The sequence below is a fragment of the Coregonus lavaretus genome (genome assembly GCF_964263955.1).
Source record: "Coregonus lavaretus genome assembly, chromosome: 3".
Taxonomy (NCBI): Eukaryota; Metazoa; Chordata; class Actinopteri; order Salmoniformes; family Salmonidae; genus Coregonus; species Coregonus lavaretus.
Window position 1 is genome coordinate 29,756,425 of NC_139990.1, and position 16,370 is coordinate 29,772,794.

Consider the following 16,370-nt stretch of genomic DNA (forward strand, 5'->3'; position numbering starts at 1 on the left):
GATATAAGTGGACAAGTGGCATTTCGGCAATTTACCCCAAAATGACTTTATATTGGAGTTGTTCCTGTGGTCATAGAGCTAGAAGAGGACTCATCACCATTTTAAAGAAGTCAACTGGGTGGGGATTCCTATGAGTTGGGAGCAATCAATCAGCCAATGCAGAAGAAAATGTACATCTATTTAAAATGGAGATAGCCTCAATGGCGCTGCCCATGCTGTCACGGAAGCCATAATAGCACTGATACAAAGGTGAGTCCTCTATCTATCTCTATGGCATATTGTTCACATCTGCCCTCTCATTAGCTAGAATGGTCCCTCATTCCTGCCTTCCATCTTTGAAGACATGAATTTCCATCGTTAGTGTTGGTCACTCGAATATCTTGTCAATATAATAGACAATCTTTGGTTACCTGCACCGTCAACTGTGAAAGCCTGTGATTGGACGATATTGCAGTTGCCGCGCTCTGAATATTTTTGTCTGGTCATCGGTCATCTATTCCTACAGTGCAATTGATGTGGATACAACGATGGTGTTTGCGAAGAGGGAAAGGAGTCCATTCACATGCTATATAGATCAGTATTAATACGCAGGCGTCTGTCGGTTCCCGTGCAGCGTTGCTTCGAAAGAGCTGTGAAGAAAATACTACAGAATAGGTCTTTGTCTTGAATAATGATTTACAGCCTATGCAGCTGTGGATAAATTTAGTGCAATCATTTGCATAATTAGTCTAAATTTGTGACGCGAGCTGTTACCGTGCGGTGCTTGAGGTCTGCACCTGTTCACTAACATGCTGAATTTCGCGGTGAGTGTGCCATCTGCGTAGGAAACATCACTTTGTTTTGACATTTTAAAGCCTATTACTTGCATTAACTAGATAGCGCGTTATTTCTACCGAGTATTTACAGTAAGGTCTGGTTGAGCAGTTATTAGGAATTATGCCATGTAGACACGCGAACGGCTTTGTTCAGACCAGTGATAATAGACATTAGTTTCGTAAGGCGACGTTTTGGACATTCTGTGAAGAACGCAAGAAGTTATAGCCATAGTGTGCAGTTCCGCGATGCTCGGCCAGTCACCTCACCTTATTGGCGGAATCTTGTGGATTCAGAATCCAATGAGAGGTATGTTTGGTGGGTTCATAACCTATGGGAGTATACTTATAATGCAACCCTTCACTGTGTCAGGTGTGATGAGCATTATTGTGGACAAGTTGCCTATCTCAATGTCATCAAGTGTTGCCATGCACTGATGCTATCACTTTCAATCCTAAACGGTCTCTCTGGTTCCACTTCTCCAGTAAAAATGTAATGTGTTTTGGTGTAATCAACACCTTCCATTTCATCACTAATTTAAATGCAACATTTGTTACCATTCAAGCTGATAACATTACACATGATGATCACACAGTTGGTGTGTATCATTCATGTGTTGTCCTGGGTCACCTCTGCATCTCCTGGGATCTTTTATGCAGGACTGAAGTGAGGAAAGAAGTCTAAACTCCTATCTGGCCCATTTGACCAGACTGCAGACTCAGGACAATTCAACATGTCCTTGCTCTAAATCTTGTGATACCATTTAACATTTTCTCAAGGACCACCTTCACTGTGGTACATTTGGCTATATTTGCAGATAAATTATGCCGTTATCTGCTGAAATGATTCTGACACAGCAATAATCTATTGCTTTGCAGAGATTGTGTGTAGATATGTGAACTGCAAGTCAGAGGCATTTCTAATCTCACACAAATTCAAGTCTTATTCTGCTAACGCTCCCCAAACATCCTTGTAATGCACTGTAGATTGCATTTTGATATTTCTTAGTCTTACGCAGAATGTGCAGCTTTTCCACACTTTTAATGAGGATGCCCCCATATCTAGACAACGTTTAATTCTTACTAACACCATATAGGGCCTACCTACATAGAGATGATGTACCTTGGTCCTACTCTCTAACCAGCAAACAAGTCCTGTAATGAATATAAATTGCATGTAGGCAGTTGTGTGATCGAGTCCTCACTGTGATGGTATGAGTTTAAACAACCTGGATTCAGGGGTAGACAACATAGTAAACGTAAATCCGGGACACTCCATTTAGTATGATACAGTGGGGGAAAAAAGTATTTAGTCAGCCACCAATTGTGCAAGTTCTCCCACTTAAAAAGATGAGAGAGGCCTGTAATTTTCATCATAGGTACACGTAAACTATGAGAGACAAATTGAGATTTTTTTTCTCCAGAAAATCACATTGTAGGATTTTTTATGAATTTATTTGCAAATTATGGTGGAAAATAAGTATTTGGTCACCTACAAACAAGCAAGATTTCTGGCTCTCACAGACCTGTAACTTCTTCTTTAAGAGGCTCCTCTGTCCTCCACTCGTTACCTGTATTAATGGGACCTGTTTGAACTTGTTATCAGTATAAAAGACACCTGTCCACAACCTCAAACAGTCACACTCCAAACTCCACTATGGCCAAGACCAAAGAGCTGTCAAAGGACACTAGAAACAAAATTGTAGACCTGCACCAGGCTGGGAAGACTGAATCTGCAATAGGTAAGCAGCTTGGTTTGAAGAAATCAACTGTGGGAGCAATTATTAGGAAATGGAAGACATACAAGACCACTTATAATCTCCCTCGATCTGGGGCTCCATGCAAGATCTCACCCGTGGGGTCAAAATGATCACAAGAACGGTGAGCAAAAATCCCAGAACCACACGGGGGGACCTAGTGAATGACCTGCAGACAGCTGGGACCAAAGTAACAAAGCCTACCATCAGTAACACACTACGCCGCCAGGGACTCAAATCCTGCAGTGCCAGACGTGTCCCCCTGCTTAAGCCAGTACATGTCCAGGCCCATCTGAAGTTTGCTAGAGTGCATTTGGATGATCCAGAAGAGGATTGGGAGAATGTCATATGGTCAGATGAAACCAAAATAGAACTTTTTGGTAAAAACTGAACTCGTCGTGTTTGGAGGACAAAGAATGCTGAGTTGCATCCAAAGAACACCATACCTACTGTGAAGCATAGGGGTGGAAACATCATGCTTTGGGGCTGTTTTTCTGCAAAGGGACCAGGACGACTGATCCGTGTAAAGGAAAGAATGAATGGGGCCATGTATCGTGAGATTTTGAGTGAAAACCTCCTTCCATCAGCAAGGGCATTGAAGATGAAACGTGGCTGGGTCTTTCAGCATGACAATGATCCCAAACACACCGCCCGGGCAACGAAGGAGTGGCTTCGTAAGAAGCATTTCAAGGTCCTGGAGTGGCCTAGCCAGTCTCCAGATCTCAACCCCATAGAAAATCTTTGGAGGGAGTTGAAAGTCCGTGTTGCCCAGCGACAGCCCCAAAACATCACTGCTCTAGAGGAGATCTGCATGGAGGAATGGGCCAAAATACCAGCAACAGTGTGTAAAAACCTTGTGAAGACTTACAGAAAACGTTTGACCTGTGTCATTGCCAACAAAGGGTATATAACAAAGTATTGAGAAACTTTTGTTATTGACCAAATACTTATTTTCCACCATAATTTGCAAATAAATTCATAAAAAATCTTACAATGTGATTTTCTGGATTTTTTTCCCTCAATTTATCTGTCATAGTTGACGTGTACCTATGATGAAAATTACAGGCCTCTCTCATCTTTTTAAGTGGGAGAACTTGCACAATTGGTGGCTGACTAAATACTTTTTTCCCCACTGTATGTTACCTTTCATATGGTATGTATTAATTTGTGGATGTCCATTAGGGTTGGGCGGGATCCAGATTTTCATATCAGCATACCTTCCTACTCTCATATCGGGATATGAGGCGGCATATTGACATGGGTTGTGTTTTATATTGAAAGTCAAGTGATTATAATTTTTTTCTTCAATAGAGTGATCAGGGACGTGCAACTATAGTTTTCCTTCACAGAAAATATACTGAACAAAAATATAAACACAACATGTAAAGTGTTGGTCCCATGTTTCATGAGCTGAAATAAAAGGTCCCAGATATTTTCCATACGCACAAAGCTTATTTCTCTGAAATTTTGTCCACAAATTTGTTTACATCCCTGTTAGTATTTCTCCTTTGCCAAAATAATCCATCCAACTGACAGGTGTGGCATATCAAGAAGCTGATTAAACAGCATGATTATTACACAGGTGCACCTTGTGCTGGGGACAATAAAAGGCCACTTACATTTTTGCAGTTTTGTCACACAACTGGGGGGGGGGGGACCTGGCTCCCAAGTGGGTGGGACTACCCATGGCTGCGCCCCTGCCTAGTCATGTGAAATCCATAGGTTATTGCCTAATGAATTTATTTCAATTGACTGATTTCCTTATATGAACTGTAACTCAGTAAAATCTTTGTAATTGTTGTGTTTTTTTTGTTTTTTTTTGTCATTCTGTCAAAATCGTGAGAGCCTATGGGCAGGCACTCTGCCTCCCTCAATCTCCACACACACCCTTGATTTAAAGACCAGTGCTGTTACAAATGTGCACTGAGTTCCACTGTTCTACTTGATGATGACTACGTGATGAAGCCTAACTTAATACTGGAGTGAAAAACATGTAGAGGACATAATTCTCATAAAGTTGTCCGTAATGTCATAACTGGTGTCGCTTCATGACAAATGATACGAACACAGTCATGACATAATGTCCCGCTGCATGATCTGCTGTATGACAGTGGACACTTATCTTGCACATACTGACATAAGTTATGACTGCTTACAGTACCAGTCAAAAGTTTGGACACCTACTCATTCCAGGGTTTCTCTTTATTTTTACTATTTTCTACATTGTAGAATAATAGTGAAGACATCAAAACTATGAAATAACACATATGGAATCATGTAACCAAAAAAGTTTTAAACAAATCTAAATATATTTTGTATTTTAGATTCTTCAAATAGCCACCCTTTGCCTTGATGAGAGCTTTGCACACTCTTGGCATTCTCTCAACCAGATTCATGAGGTAGTCACCTGGAATGCATTTCAATTAACAGGTGTGCCTTGTTAGAAGTTAATTAGTGGAATTTCATTCCTTCTTAATGCGTTTGAGCCAGTCAGTTGTGTTGTGACAAGGGGGGGATATATACAGAAGTTAGCCCTATTTAGTTAAATACAGTGGGGGAAAAAAAATATTTAGTCAGCCACCAATTGTGCAAGTTCTCCCACTTAAAAAGATGAGAGAGGCCTGTCATTTTCATCATAGGTACACGTCAACTATGACAGACAAATTGAGAAAAAATATCCAGAAAATCACATTGTAGGATTTTTAATGAATTTATTTGCAAATTATGGTGGAAAATAAGTATTTGGTCACCTACAAACAAGCAAGATTTCTGGCTCTCACAGACCTGTAACTTCTTCTTTAAGAGGCTCCTCTGTCCTCCACTCGTTAACAGTATTAATGGCACCTGTTTGAACTTGTTATCAGTATAAAAGACACCTGTCCACAACCTCAAACAGTCACACTCCAAACTCCACTATGGCCAAGACCAAAGAGCTGTCAAAGGACACCAGAAACAAAATTGTAGACCTGCACCAGGCTGGGAAGACTGAATCTGCAATAGGTAAGCAGCTTGGTTTGAAGAAATCAAGGGGTCTCCACGCAAGATCTCACCCCGTGGGGTCAAAATGATCACAAGAACGGTGAGCAAAAATCCCAGAACCACACGGGGGGACCTAGTGAATTTACTGCAGAGAGCTGGGACCAAAGTAACAAAGCCTACCATCAGTAACACACTACTCCGCCAGGGACTCAAATCCTGCATTGCCAGACGTGTCCCCCTGCTTAAGCCAGTACATGTCCAGGCCCGTCTGAAGTTTGCTAGAGTGCATTTGGATGATCCAGAAGAGGATTGGGAGAATGTCATATGGTCAGATGAAACCAAAATAGAACTTTTTGGTAAAAACTCAACTCATCGTGTTTGGAGGACAAAGAATGCTGAGTTGCATCCAAAGAACACCATACCTACTGTGAAGCATGGGGGTGGAAACGTCATACTTTGGGGCTGTTTTTCTGCAAAGGGACCAGGACGACTGATCCGTGTAAAGGAAAGAATGAATGGGGCAATGTATTGTGAGATTTTGAGTGAAAACCTCCTTCCATCAGCAAGGGCATTGAAGATGAAACGTGGCTGGGTCTTTTAGCATGACAATGATCCCAAACACACCGCCCGGGCAACGAAGGAGTGGCTTCGTAAGAAGCATTTCAAGGTCCTGGAGTGGCCTAGCCAGTCTCCAGATCTCAACCCCATAGAAAATCTTTGGAGGGAGTTGAAAGTCCGTGTTGCCCAGCGACAGCCCCAAAACATCACTGCTCTAGAGGAGATCTGCATGGAGGAATGGGCCAAAATACCAGCAACAGTGTGTGAAAACCTTGTGAAGACTTACAGAAAACGTTTGACCTGTGTCATTGCCAACAAGGGGTATATAACAAAGTATTGAGAAACTTTTTGTTATTGACCAAATACTTATTTTCCACCATAATTTGCAAATAAATTCATAAAAAATCCTACAATGTGATTCTCTTGATTTTTTTTCCTCATTTTGTCTGTCATAGTTGACATGTACCTATGATGAAAATTACAGGCCTCTCTCATCTTTTTAAGTGGGAGAACTTGCACAATTGGTGGCTGACTAAATACTTTTTTTCCCCACTGTACCAATTCCATATTATGGCAAGAACAGCTCAAATAAGCAAAGAGAAACGACAGTCCATCATTACTTTAAGACATGAAGGTCAGTCAATACGGAAAATTCAACCAAAAAGTGTTAAACAAATCAAAATATATTTTATATTTGAGATTCTTCAAATAGCCACCCTTTGCCTTGATGACAGCTTTGCACACTCGTGGCATTGAGTAGGTGTGTCCAAACTTTTGACTTGTAGTGTATGTCATCTGTTGCATAATACTTGGGACACTGTAAGTGGCTTTGTGGCTGAGGGTTCCAGTGAACTGTTACAGAACATTGCTTTAGCCTAGAATTGGATACCCTGACCTGTCCATCTAACCAATGCTCTCAACTCTTAGTTAAGAGCAGTGTTTACCCCTTTGGCCTAGCCTGTCCATTCCCTTCAGTCTGGCCAGTCTATCTCTGCTCAGCCTCTCCAATGCGTCCTACCCCGACCCTCCTCACTGTGCATCCATTCAGAAGCCTTAATCGAATCCCTCAGTTCCACCGGCCCAGAGCCCTGGCGTCAGCGAGGCCTCTCAGCCCAGGGGAAGACGCTGGCTACACTTCCCGAGAAACCTGACAGGCTCTTTGTTGCGCCTCAACACTAGTCTCTTTCACTTCATTTACCCAGGGCTTTGTGGAAGCACCCACAGTATAGGGAGAAAACACTTTAACAGCACCTACGTGATATCATACTTAACCTCAAGTAAGCTGTGGTTGTCAGTGATACACAATAATATTTATGTTTTATATTTCTTCTGTGTTCTAGTCATTCAGTAGCCCTATGTAGTACATTACAACCTCACTAATATCTTTGGCCATATTGTAGTCAATAAAAGCAGTTAGGATGGAAAATATATCGTGCCAAATATGTTATGGTTTCTTCATATTTACAGAGCAGCCTATATTTTGTCAGTCACTGATTAGAGAACCTCCTATTCCTCCCACTGAGCTTGTGTAACTGCCAATTACTGAAGTGGATTCGATGTAAATTGGAAGGCATCCTTTTTTTACACTGACACACTCAATTTATGTACTGAGGCAGAGTCACACAGAGATACAGGGATGAGGTAACGGTCTAATTTTAGACCTGATAAATATGCAATTGACGCAAGGCACTGAGAGCACGTAACTGCTGTTGTCTCCCATGTGTACTGTAACATCAACTCTGTAGTTTTACTGTCTGTCAAAATAATCAATTCACTCAGTCAAGGGCATGAATTACCTTTTTAAGGGGGTTTTCACACCAAATTGGTTTGGTGCAGTTTTTCCCGAACTCTGCATTTTACCCCTTAGTTCGGTTTGTTTGGACTGGTGTGAACACTATCTGCACTTGGGAGTGCTCTAAAAGAGTGGTCTCTGTCCGATTCAATTATTGTAGTGGTGCGGATCACTGCAAGTGAAAACTTAGTCCGGACCAAACACAGGAAAATAACCAGTCGCGCAATGTTATTGGTTGGAGCATTTGATGAAATAGACGCAGTATCATAACTTGATATCTCTGAAACATTCTGTGAGTAGCAGCGCATTTATGAGCGCATCCAATGCAGATTAGGGGAGCCTGGGGCTATACTGGGCTACTGAATATAGACTATTCACACAGCGGTTAGAGCGGCTATTGCACTGTTTCCTCATGCCTGTTGTTGGAAGATTAAAGTAATATGAAGATTGGGACAAAAGTGATAATAATCATAAGTGGATTGAATGGGAGTATGTTTGTCCATTAAACAAATGACTTTCATGGACACGTGGTTTTCTTTAGGAATATTTGTCAATGTGAAACCACCCGGACCCAAAAATAAAAAAATAATATATACACAGTTGAAGTCGGAAGTTTACATACGCTTAGGTTGGAGTCATTAAAACTAGTTTTTCAACCACTGCACAAATTTCTTGTTAACAAACTATAGTTTTGGCAAGTCGGTTAGGACATCTACTTTGTGCATGACACAAGTACATTTTCCAACAATTGTTTACAGACAGATTATTCCACTTATAATTCACTGTATCACAATTCCAGTGGGTCAGAAGTTTACATACACTAAGTTGACTGTGCCTTTAAACAGCTAGGAAAATTCCACAAAATGATGTCATGGCTTTAGAAGCTTCTGATAGGCTAATTGACATCGTTTGAGTCAATTGGAGGTGTACCTGTGGATGTATTTCAAGGCCTACCTTCAAACTCAGTGCCTCTTTGCTAGACATCATGGGAAAATCTAAAGAAATCAGCCAAGACCTCAAAATAAATTGTAGACGTCCACAAGTCTGGTTCATCCTTGGGAGCAATTTCCAAACGCCTGAAGGAACCACGTTCATCTGTACAAACAATAGTACGCAAGTATAAACACCATGGGACCACGCAGCCGTCATACCGCTCAGGAAGGAGACGCGTTCTGTCTCCTAGAGATGAACGTACTTTGGTGCGAAAAGTGCAAATCAATCCCAGAACAACAGCAAAGGACCTTGTGAAGATGCTTGAGGAAACATGTACAAAGTATCTATATCCACAGTAAAACGAGTCCTATATCGACATAACTTGAAAGGCCGCTTGGCAAGGAAGAAGCCACCGCTCCAAAACTGCCATTAAAAAAAGCCAGACTACGGTTTGCAACTGCACATGGGGACAAAGATCATACTTTTTGGAGAAATGTCATCTGGTCTGATGAAACAAAAATAGAACTGTTTGGCCATAATGACCATCGTTATGTTTGGAGGAAAAAGGGGGTGCTTGCAAGCCGAAGAACACCATTCCAACCGTGAAGCACGGGGGGTGGCAGGATCATGCTGTGGGGGTGATTTGCTGCAGGAGGGACTGGTGCACTTCACAAAATAGATGGCATCATGAGGAAGGAAAATGATGTGGATATATTGAAGCAGCATCTCAAGACATCAGTCAGGAAGTTAAAGCTTGGTCGCAAATTGGTCTTCCAAATGGACAATGACCCCAAGCATACTTCCAAAGTTGTGGCAAAATGGCTTAAGGACAACAAAGTCAAGGTATTGGAGTGGCCATCACAAAGCCCTGACCTCAATCCTATAGAAAATGTGTGGGCAGAACTGAAAAAGCGGGTGCGAGCAAGGAGGCCTACAAACCTGACTCAGTTACACCAGCTCTGTCAGGAGGAATGGGCCAAAATTCACCCAACTTATTGTGGGAAGCTTATGGAAGGCTACCCGACACGTTTGACCCAAGTTAAACAATTTAAAGGCAATGCTACCGAATACTAATTGAGTGTATGTAAACTTCTGACACACTGGGAATGTGATGACATAAATAAAAGCTTAAATAAATCATTCTCTCTGCTATTATTCTGACATTTCACATTCTTAAAATAAAGTGGTGATCCTAACTGACCTAAGACAGGCAATTTTTACTAGGATTAAATGTCAGGAATTGTGAAACTGAGTTTAAATGTATTTGGCTAAGGTGTATGTAAACTTCCGACTTCAACTGTGTGTGTGTGTGTGTGTGTATGTATGTGTATATATATGTATGTATACACACATCACACACAATGTAACAAATACTCAAACTCTGTTTCGCACTATAGCTCAAAATACGTGTGAAAACGGCAGGTAGCTTAGTGGTTAAGAGCGTTGTGCCTGTAACCAAAAGGTCACTGGTTCTAATCCCCGAGCCGACTAGGTGAAAAATCTGTCTGTGCCCTTGAGCAAGGCACTTAACCCTAATTGCTCATGTAAGTCGCTCTGGATAAGAGCATCTGCTAAATGACTAAAATGTAAATGTAAAACGCGTAGAAAATACTAGGGAGTAAACATTTTTTTTGAAAGTAGGACTTTCTTGGACATGCCAATTACTACTTTCACCTTTAGAAACTCCTCTTTTTGTTAGAAATTTGATTCCCATCTCATTTCAATAAAGTATGTGTCCAAAATGGCACCCTATTCCCTTTATAGTGCACTAGTTTTGATCAGAGCCCTAGGGGCCCTGGTCAAAGGTAGTGCACTATAATGGGAATAGGGTGCCATTTGGGACGGAGACATTGAGTCATGGGACACCCTGCTGAATTTTTGCATAAAATATATTTTTTGTGCCATGACATCTTTCGCATGAGGTGACCGAGATGTCTTGGTAAGGAAAGCAATTTTATGCATGATGGAGCACCTGAGTTTGAATACAAACTCTCAGTTTACTGGGTAATATAAATATCCCAGTGGGAAAAAGTTGGCATTGATGTCAAAATGACATACTTTTCGTGGTTGTTCAGACATTACAACCAGGTAAATATATATATATATATATATATATATATATACATACAGTCGGGAGAACAAGTATTTGATACACTGCCGATTTTGCAGGTTTTCCTACTTACAAAGCATATAGAGGTCTGTCATTTTTATCATAGGTACACTTCAACTGTGAGCGATGGAATCTAAAACAAAAATCCAGAAAATCACATTGTATGATTTTTAAGTAATTCATTTGCATTTTATTGCATGACATAAGTATTTGATCACCTACCAACCAGTAAGAATTCCAGCTCTCACAGACCTGTTAGTTTTTCTTTAAGAAGCCCTCCTGTTCTCCACTCATTACCTGTATTAACTGCACCTGTTTGAACTCGTTACCTGTATAAAAGACGCCTGTCCACACACTCAATCAAACAGACTCCAACCTCTCCACAATGGCCAAGACCAGAGAGCTGTGTAAGGACATCAGGGATAAAATTGTAGACCTGCACAAGGCTGGGATGGGCTACAGGACAATAGGCAAGCAGCTTGGTGAGAAGGCAACAACTGTTGGCGCAATTATTAGAAAATGGAAGAAGTTCAAGATGACGGTCAATCACCCTCGGTCTGGGGCTCCATGCAAGATCTCACCTCATGGGGCATCAATAATCATGAGGAAGGTGAGGGATCAGTCCAGAACTACACGGCAGGACCTGGTCAATGACCTGAAGAGAGCTGGGACCACAGTCTCAAAGAAAACCATTAGTAACACACTACGCCGTCATGGATTAAAATCCTGCAGCGCACGCAAAGTCCCCTTGCTCAAGCCAGCGCATGTCCAGGCCCGTCTAAAGTTTGCCAATGACCATATGGATGATCCAGAGGAGGAATGGGAGAAGGTCATGTGGTCTGATGAGACAAAAATTGAGCTTTTTGGTCTAAACTCCACTCGCCGTGTTTGGAGGAAGAAGGATGAGTACAACCCCAAGAACACCATCCCAACCGTGAAGCATGGAGGTGGAAACATCATTCTTTGGGAATGCTTTTCTGCAAAGGGGACAGGACGACTGCACCGTATTGAGGGGAGGATGGATGGGGCCATGTATCGCGAGATCTTGGCCAACAACCTCCTTCCCTCAGTAAGAGCATTGAAGATGGGTCGTGGCTGGGTCTTCCAGCATGACAACGACCCGAAACACACAGCCAGGGCAACTAAGGAGTGGCTCCGTAAGAAGCATCTCAAGGTCCTGGAGTGGCCTAGCCAGTCTCCAGACCTGAACCCAATAGAAAATCTTTGGAGGGAGCTGAAAGTCCGTATTGCCCAGCGACAGCCCCGAAACCTGAAGGATCTGGAGAAGGTCTGTATGGAGGAGTGGGCCAAAATCCCTGCTGCAGTGTGTGCAAACCTGGTCAAGACCTACAGGAAACGTATGATCTCTGTAATTACAAACAAAGGTTTCTGTACCAAATATTAAGTTCTGCTTTTCTGATGTATCAAATACTTATGTCATGCAATAAAATGCAAATGAATTACTTAAAAATCATACAATGTTATTTTCTGGATTTTTGTTTTAGATTCCGTCTCTCACAGTTGAAGTGTACCTATGATAAAAATTACAGACATCTACATGCTTTGTAAGTAGGAAAACCTGCAAAATCGGCAGTGTATCAAATACTTGTTCTCCCCACTGTGTGTGTGTGTGTGTGTGTGTGTGTGTGTGTGTGTGTATATATATATATATATTTTTTTTAAGACTTCAGGGAAATACATCATACTATGGTTGGTATCTGAGCACATAACCAGCAGTCTTTATCTGGTCGCTAAAAATGCGTAAAATCTGACGTCATAAGGATGCCGTTGCAACCTGTTTTCGCTTCTGGGGAATTTGGCTTCTTGAGATTAACAAACAGTCACTCAGCAGGGCATTTGCCTTACTGTACTCACCATATAGAAGGACAAACGTTTTAGTGGTTGCAGAAAAGACCCATGAGGCTCCTCATACCTATGGGATAGGTTGGACGAAGCCTTAAGCTGCAGCTGCTGAAGTTGAAAAAGTACAGAAACCCCAAAGCTTACTTTTCAGACACAATTGTTCCTGGCACATAGTTTTTTTTGTTCTTTGCCGTTGCTAAATTGGGAGGGTTGTGCCTTCTGCTGAAATATTAAACACTGTCCTTATGCTCCGAATCGAGCATATAATCAATTTTTGTCTTTGCGTTTGATGCCCAGCGCTAATACTGTAGCTTACATTTACATTTTAGTCATTTAGCAGACGCTCTTATCCAGAGCGACTTACAGTTAGTGAATACAGTGGGGAAAAAAAGTATTTAGTCAGCCACCAATTGTGCAAGTTCTCCCACTTAAAAAGATGAGAGGCCTGTAATTTTTATCATTGGTACACGTCAACTATGACAGACAAAATGAGAAAATTTTTTCCAGAAAATCACATTGTAGGATTTTTTATTAATTTATTTGCAAATTATGGTGGAAAATAAGTATTTGGTCAATAACAAAAGTTTCTCAATACTTTGTTATATACCCTTTGTTGGCAATGACACAGGTCAAACTTTTTCTGTAAGTCTTCACAAGGTTTTCACACACTGTTGCTGGTATTTTGGCCCATTCCTCCATGCAGATCTCCTCTAGAGCAGTGATGTTTTGGGGCTGTCGCTGGGCAACACGGACTTTCAACTCCCTCCAAAGATTTTCTAAGGGGTTGAGATCTGGAGACTGGCTAGGCCTCTCCAGGACCTTGAAATGCTTCTTACGAAGCCACTCCTTCGTTGCCCGGGCGGTGTGTTTGGGATCATTGTCATGCTGAAAGACCCAGCCACGTTTCATCTTCAATGCCCTTGCTGATGGAAGGAGGTTTTCACTCAAAATCTCACGATACATGGCCCCATTCATTCTTTCCTTTACACGGATCAGTCGTCCTGGTCCCTTTGCAGAAAAACAGCCCCAAAGCATGATGTTTCCACCCCCATGCTTCACAGTAGGTATGGTGTTCTTTGGATGCAACTCAGCATTCTTTGTCCTCCAAACACGACGAGTTGAGTTTTGACCAAAAAGTTCTATTTTGGTTTCATCTGACCATATGACATTCTCCCAATCCTCTTCTGGATCATCCAAATGCACTCTAGCAAACTTCAGACGGGCCTGGACTTAAGCAGGGGGACACGTCTGCACTGCAGGATTTGAGTCCCTGGCGGCGTAGTGTGTTACTGATGGTAGGCTTTGTTACTTTGGTCCCAGCTCTCTGCAGGTCATTCACTAGGTCCCCCCGTGTGGTTCTGGGATTTTTGCTCACCGTTCTTGTGATCATTTTGACCCCACAGGGTGAGGTCTTGCATGGAGCCCCAGATCGAGGGAGATTATCAGTGGTCTTGTATGGCTTCCATTTCCTAATAATTGCTCCCACAGTTGATTTCCTCAAACCAAGCTGCTTACCTATTGCAGATTCAGTCTTCCCAGCCTGGTGCAGGTCTACAATTGTGTTTCTGGTGTCCTTTGACAGCTCTTTGGTCTTGGCCATAGTGGAGTTTGGAGTGTGACTGTTTGAGGTTGTGGACAGGTGTCTTTTATACTGATAACAAGTTCAAACAGGTGCCATTAATACTGGTAACGAGTGGAGGACAGAGGAGCCTCTTAAAGAAGAAGTTACAGTTCTGTGAGAGCCAGAAATCTTGCTTGTTTGTAGGTGACCAAATACTTATTTTCCACCATAATTTGCAAATAAATTCATTAAAAATCCTACAATGTGATTTTCTGGATATTTTTTTCTCATTTTGTCTGTCATAGTTGACGTGTACCTATGATGAAAATTACAGGCCTCTCTCATCTTTTTAAGTGGGAGAACTTGCACAATTGGTGGCTGACTAAATACTTTTTTCCCCCACTGTATATATTTTTTTATACTGGCCCCCCGTGGGAATCGAACCCACAATCCTGGCGTTGCAAACGCCATGCTCTATCAACTGAGCTACATCCCTGCCGGCCATTCCGTCCCCTACCTTGGACAACGCTGGGCCAATTGTGCGCCGCCCATGAGTCTCCCGGTCGCGGCCGGCTGCGACAGAGCCTGGATTCGAACCAGGATCTCTAGTGGCACAGTTAGCACTGCGATGCAGTGCCTTAGACCACTGCGCCACTCAGGAGCTTACTGCCTCAGCTACACACTCAACAGTGCGAGTTAAATTTAGCAAATGTGTAACCCCTCCCCCAGAGAATGCATCAGTGTCTGGTTCACATCGGACAGCCTATCAGAGGCCAGCCTGGGAGCCATGGTGGAGCCTGGCAAAGTTTGAACACTTAACTTTTGATAGGATGTCAGGGTGAATTAGGGAGAAAATTATGTGATATGTCGCAAACTTCAGTCAGTCTGAAAGTTCCCATGCATAGCCGGGACATCAAGCCTGCCATGCCCAAACACTTAGGCCTAGATCAGATCCTTGTCGGTACTATCAGGCGCATGGTTAGTGGCATCAAAGGTTGTTTGTGGGTACTTTATTGTATATTCTAATGTTGGAGCCGACTCATGCATCTCAAGGTTGTTGATGACCCATGTAGACAGAGTTTCCTGTGAATCTTAATGCGCTAATAACCCATGCGGTAACAGTATTGACTCATACCTGAACTTTGCAGCAACTGAGTTGAACTCTCAATCCTGTAGTGACAAAGCTGACCCATGCATGCCAATGCCCTGTTAGCTGCGATGACTAAATGCATCTCAATGCAAGTAGCGCAGTTGACCTATACATTTTGAGGCCCTGTACAAACAGCCTATGGCAAATAACTATGCCAGAGCAACCTGGCACGACCAAAGGAGAGTAGCTGGCATCGGTATGAGGGTAAATCCATTTGAATTCAATCACTTTTTGACAGCACCACTTTTGATTTGAACAAAACCTTCCATCCATTTTTGCCCATTGTGGAATTGCGCCGAAAGTTACTTTTTGGACATGAATGCCAAAATCAAGGTGCTCAAATTTGACCTATTTTGCAAACCCCACAATCCGTGTCTTCATCACTGGAAAAGATAAACGATTGATATAATTTGAAAGCTTAAAAACAAGGTTGTCAAACTATTAGATTTTTGTAAATGTATTTTATTTATTTTTATTAAAATCATTATTTTACTTTAAACGTCCATTAGCTAAAAACTCGTAAGCTTTTGTTTTTTTAATTCTTTATATTCGCATATGTTGTAGCTTAGAACCTATTTTACATCATCTGAGGTTTTTGTGTTCCCGCCATCGGTTGCGACACAACATGCTCTTGAATAAAGGGTTGGTGTCATGTTTTGGCTGATGAATGTACAAAATGTCAACTTTCAAATCAAATCAAAATTTATTGGCCACATGCGCCGAATACAACCGGTGCAGACATTACAGTGAAATGCTTACTTACAGCCCTTAACCAACAGTGCATTTATTTTTAATAAAAAAGTAGAATAAAACAAAAGTGTTGAGGGGAAAAAAAGAGCAGAAGTAAAATAAAAT

At 41.9% G+C, this 16,370-nt stretch overlaps 1 protein-coding gene across 1 annotated transcript in view; it reads left to right on the forward strand.

The window, feature by feature from the left end:
- Nucleotides 1-1,061: 1,061 nt before the first annotated feature.
- Nucleotides 1,062-16,370, forward strand: part of LOC311107041 (sterile alpha motif domain-containing protein 12-like) — a gene marked incomplete at both ends in the record, with an annotated part of 65,231 nt that continues 49,922 nt past the window's right edge. Inside the window, one exon of the mRNA XM_084149496.1 lies at nt 1,062-1,122. Coding sequence (XP_084005622.1) covers nt 1,062-1,122 — 61 coding nt within the window. The remainder of the gene's footprint in view (nt 1,123-16,370) is intronic.